Source organism: Lissotriton vulgaris, chromosome 12, assembly GCF_964263255.1.
Source record: "Lissotriton vulgaris chromosome 12, aLisVul1.2, whole genome shotgun sequence".
NCBI lineage: Eukaryota > Metazoa > Chordata > Amphibia > Caudata > Salamandridae > Lissotriton > Lissotriton vulgaris.
The window spans coordinates 753,533,620-753,537,746 of record NC_141700.1 but is presented as its reverse complement, the minus strand read 5'-3'; the positions used below and the strand labels follow the sequence as shown (position 1 = coordinate 753,537,746).

At 51.4% G+C, this 4,127-nt stretch overlaps 1 protein-coding gene across 1 annotated transcript; it reads right to left on the bottom strand.

Moving 5' to 3' along the window:
* Positions 1-1,240: 1,240 nt before the first annotated feature.
* LOC147678588 (solute carrier family 35 member G3-like) lies at positions 1,241-3,556 on the bottom strand. Its single transcript, XM_086946605.1, has one exon. The coding sequence runs from the start codon at positions 3,506-3,508 to the stop codon at positions 2,465-2,467; it is 1,044 nt and encodes a 347-aa protein (XP_086802731.1). The 5' UTR covers positions 3,509-3,556; the 3' UTR covers positions 1,241-2,464.
* Between the last annotated feature and the right edge of the window lie 571 nt (positions 3,557-4,127).

The following is a 4,127-nucleotide window of genomic DNA, read 5'->3' as shown; positions in this document are numbered from 1 at the left end:
TTCAGTATATTTCAGGAAAAGTCCTTTGTGGACGCAACTCCTATACAGGGCTGGCCTTGGGGACGGGCGAGCTGGGCCCAGGCCCGGGCACCAATATTCAGAGGGGCGCAGCAGGGAGCGGCCTGATGTAATGTCATGCAAACAGCTGCTCATCCACTCAACCTGGCCCTGTTACAAACATTGTAATCCGCTCTTAATGTACCCTCATTGTTAGCACCCCATCAACCCCCTGCCCTCCTCCCCACTTCCTCACACCTCCTGCCCTCACACTGCAACGACCTCCGCAACAAGCACCAAATTTTCTTTCCGCCCAGGGCGCTGTCCCGGTCAATGCAATCTAGTACTGGCGCTGACCCGTTCATAGATATTTGTGACTCTACTGGATATAATACTTTCCTTAGTTCAATACAATATTTCATCATTACCACTGGGCAGACAGAATTTCGAACCTTTTGCTACATGAAAATGAAACAAACTTTGGTCTTGCAGTGCCACCTGCAGGCTATGTGCGGGAGTGCTGTTACAATATCAGCTCCATGTGACGAAAAAGGTTAGCTGCTCTTACAGTGCCACCTGCAGGCCAGAGCTGGGAGTTCTGCCGAATAAGGACAAAAGTATTAAATATTTATCTTGCAATGACCCGCGTGGCCATTGCTGAAAGCCCCCCCACTCCCCCCGTGAGGAACGAAAGCCCTGGGAGGGAAATCCAGGCACTGCTCATTTTGTGGCACCCGCAGACCAGGGCTTGTAGTGTTGCCGAAATGGCACAACCTGGGAGTGCTGCTCTAATAGCGACTCCTGCTGGACAGGGATGATAGGAATGTTTCTGAATTAATAAAATGAGATACAGGGTTCTCTTACGGCACAGTGTTGCTGAATGAACCCTGCATTAGTGGGATTCGAACACTTCTCTTTCACTGGCGCCTTCTTCACAGGGCTAGGAGTTCTGCTGTTTTAACAGCCCTGGCAGAGTTCAAAACAAACGCTGCTCTTACAGTGCCATCTGCTGTCCAATGCACAGAGTGCAGCTCAAGTTTCATTGTGACCGGCAGCACTGTTGATGCGGCTCAGCCATAATAGAGTTCGATTTATGAATAAGTCATAGAGGGACACTTGTTAGTTTTTAGTGACATTCAAAGCTAAAGTAGCAAACTCTGGGAAGAAAAAACAAATTGGAGACAACTACTGCTCTTAGTATCTGACACTGACTCAACAAAGACCAATACAAGAACACACCTTTGACCAAATATTGTGTAATAAATACGTAAAATATGCATATACGGTACAAAGAATATTGGCCCAGGAGACAGATGCAGGCTTGTATTTAGGGCCTGTGGCGCCGCCACAGCAGTTGGAGCTGCAAACTGTGCTGTAAGATACAGTCCTTGATTAGGTGATGGGTAGAATGGGTCTTAATGCACATTGTACCATCGGCAAAAAGAACACAATCTAACTTAGCAAAGAAAGCGGGAGAATCTATTTCAGTGGGAGGAGCGGGGTAGAGGAGAAGTGGGCAGTCGCGCTCCTTCCTGTCTTCTTTCTGGTCTCTGACAGTTTCTTGTCCCTCCTTCTTTAGGAAATTGTTTCATGCAGTCACTGCTCATTCCTTGCTGCCAAGGACTTCCTTATGTCACCACTGGAGATCTCCCAGTGCTGCGACTAGACCCTCCTTGGTGCCACTCAACACCTCCTCCCCCCCCCCCCCCCAATGTGGCCCTCCTCATGTTTCCAGTGCAGGGGGTCTCCAGTGCTCCTGCTGGACTTCATGATGTTCTGCTGGGACCATCCTGGTGCTCCTGCTGGTGGCATTCTCGTCCTGCTTGCAGAGCCTTTCTGTTACAGCTGCTGATAACTTTCCTTTGCCCCTGTTGCACGTGGCTACCAGTGATGTCCCGGGATTGTTGCTAAAGAATTCCTGCTGCTGCAGAAGACTTCCTGCTTCTGCTGGCACCTTCCTGCTGCAGACTTCCTGTGTCGGCTGGCGCCTTTCTGCTGCTGCAGAAGGCTTCCTGCTTCTGCTAGCACCTTCCTGCTGCAGACTTCCTGCGTCGGCTGGCGCCTTCCTGCTGCTGCAGAACACTTCCTGCATCTGCAAATGTCTCTCTGCTGCTGCTGAATACTTCTTGCATCTGCTGACGTCTGCCTGCTGCTGCTGAAGACTTCCTGCTACTGCTGAAGACTTCCTGCTACTGCTGAAGACTTCCTGCTACTGCTGAAGACTTCCTGCTGCTGCCGACGCCTGCCTGCTGCTGCTGACGCCTTCCTGCTGGTGCTTAAGGCTCCCTGCTACTGCTGATACCTTCCTGCTGCTGCAGCTGACTTCCCTCTGCTGCCGGAGACTTACTGTGCCTCCACTGGGGATATTCTACTACTGCACCTGAATGTCACCGAGGTGGTGATGGAGATCACTACATTCCACAGAATGCAGGTGTAGAGTGAGGCCGCGGCGGAGCAGGCGCAGTGATTATTCTTGTTCGTCGATGGCCGCATCCGTGTCACAGCTGATGTTCTGAGCTGTGATGATGGAGATGCTGCCGATGATGACCCACGCCCCAATGATCTCATAGGGGGTCACCTCCTCACACAGCATGTAGTACTGGAAAGCCATGGTGACCACCACCTCGGAATGCAGCACGGCACAGACCAGAGCCGGGTGAGCCTTGGTGACAGCATAGCTGGCACAGATGAAGGACAGCAGCGCCAGGAGGCTTATGCCCACCACGCAGGTCCAGGTGAGCGGGTCTCGTGGCAGTATGGGTCGCTGCATGATGAACATGAAGAGTCCGCTGAGGATGCTGCCCACCACCCCGAACACGAAGGCAGCGGTCAGCAGCTTGGACTTGAAGTCGAGCCTGCGAAACTTCACCAGGCCTAGGGCCAGCGACAGACCCCCGAGGGCGGCCAAAATGTAGCCGATGATGTCATTTGCTCTGGTTTTTGCATCCATCTCCATCAAACTGGGCACCACGATGATCAGCAGCCCCACCAAACTGCCCAGCAGGCCAAAGCAGTTGAAACCACTGAGCTTGTCCTTCTCAACCATCAGGGCTAAGAGTGTCGAGGAGACGGTGGAGGAGCCCTTGCGTACCGTGGCAGCGTTCCCCGCCGGCACAACCATGAAGGACCAGTAGGCACAGCCTATGGAGATGACATTCACCGCTGCGTGGATAAAAACTTGCTTCCTGGAATCGCGAGGCCCGAAGATGGGCAGTTTTTTGTAGTGCATGCATATGATGAAGGAGACGTGGAAGAGGCAACGGAAGAGAAGGATTTCCAAGGACGGGATGTTGGAGGCACCATTGGCCATCCGGGAAAATGGGGCCACCAAGCCTGCTGGTACCCCCCCACCAAAGAGTGCCACGAGGAGTCCCTTCATGCTATCAGACAGGTGGCAGAGCCCCCTAATGCTGTCAGAGAAAGGGTCCTTCCTGGAAATGTCATCGCTCCTTTCTGTGGGTGAAGGCAAGTCCAACATTTCCACGACTGTCATTGACCTGGTAGCAACCATTTTTCCGGGGTGTTGCGCTGCGCCGCGTTCTCTTCGTCCACACAGCAGGCCCCAAGGCAAGCAAAATTGATACCTTCAAGAAAGGAAAAGGAGAAATAAGAATACTTGCAGAGTGTTATGCTACAAAACAACGCCAATAGCGACAATTCAACCGCCACTGACAGTCACTTTGTTTAAATCAACTTTAATACCTCCTAGAGACAGAAATCAAATGTACAGGCAGTGTCAGCAACAGCATTCCCAAACTTTTATTTCTGTAGAAACAGTTTGTGTAGTTTTCCTGACACATAGACTATTCCCAGTTAAGCTAAATTTGCCCTGCCTTGAGGATGAGGGGGAAAGGTGTGACCACATGTAGTACTGTTTTCTGAGTGGATGCAAAGTTAGATGTGCTTGGTGTGTAAAGGGATAAATGGACAGAGATCTGATTACAGAACTGTAAGAAATGTGATTCAGGGGGACGGCGGCAATAAGGAGTTACTGGGCCCCAGCTGTATCAATAAGGGCTTTTTTTACTGCTGGTGTCTTGGGCTCACTCAAACTGGAAACCGAGATCCCCTGTTACCACTTGACTATCAGGGTTTTGAGGCAAAGCAGTCCAAGGCTGATTAAGGGCGGT

What these genes read in the sequence shown, in the direction of transcription:
- LOC147678588 (XM_086946605.1), bottom strand. Translation starts at nt 3,508, where the DNA reads ATGGTTGCTACCAGGTCAATGACAGTCGTGGAAATGTTGGACTTGCCT.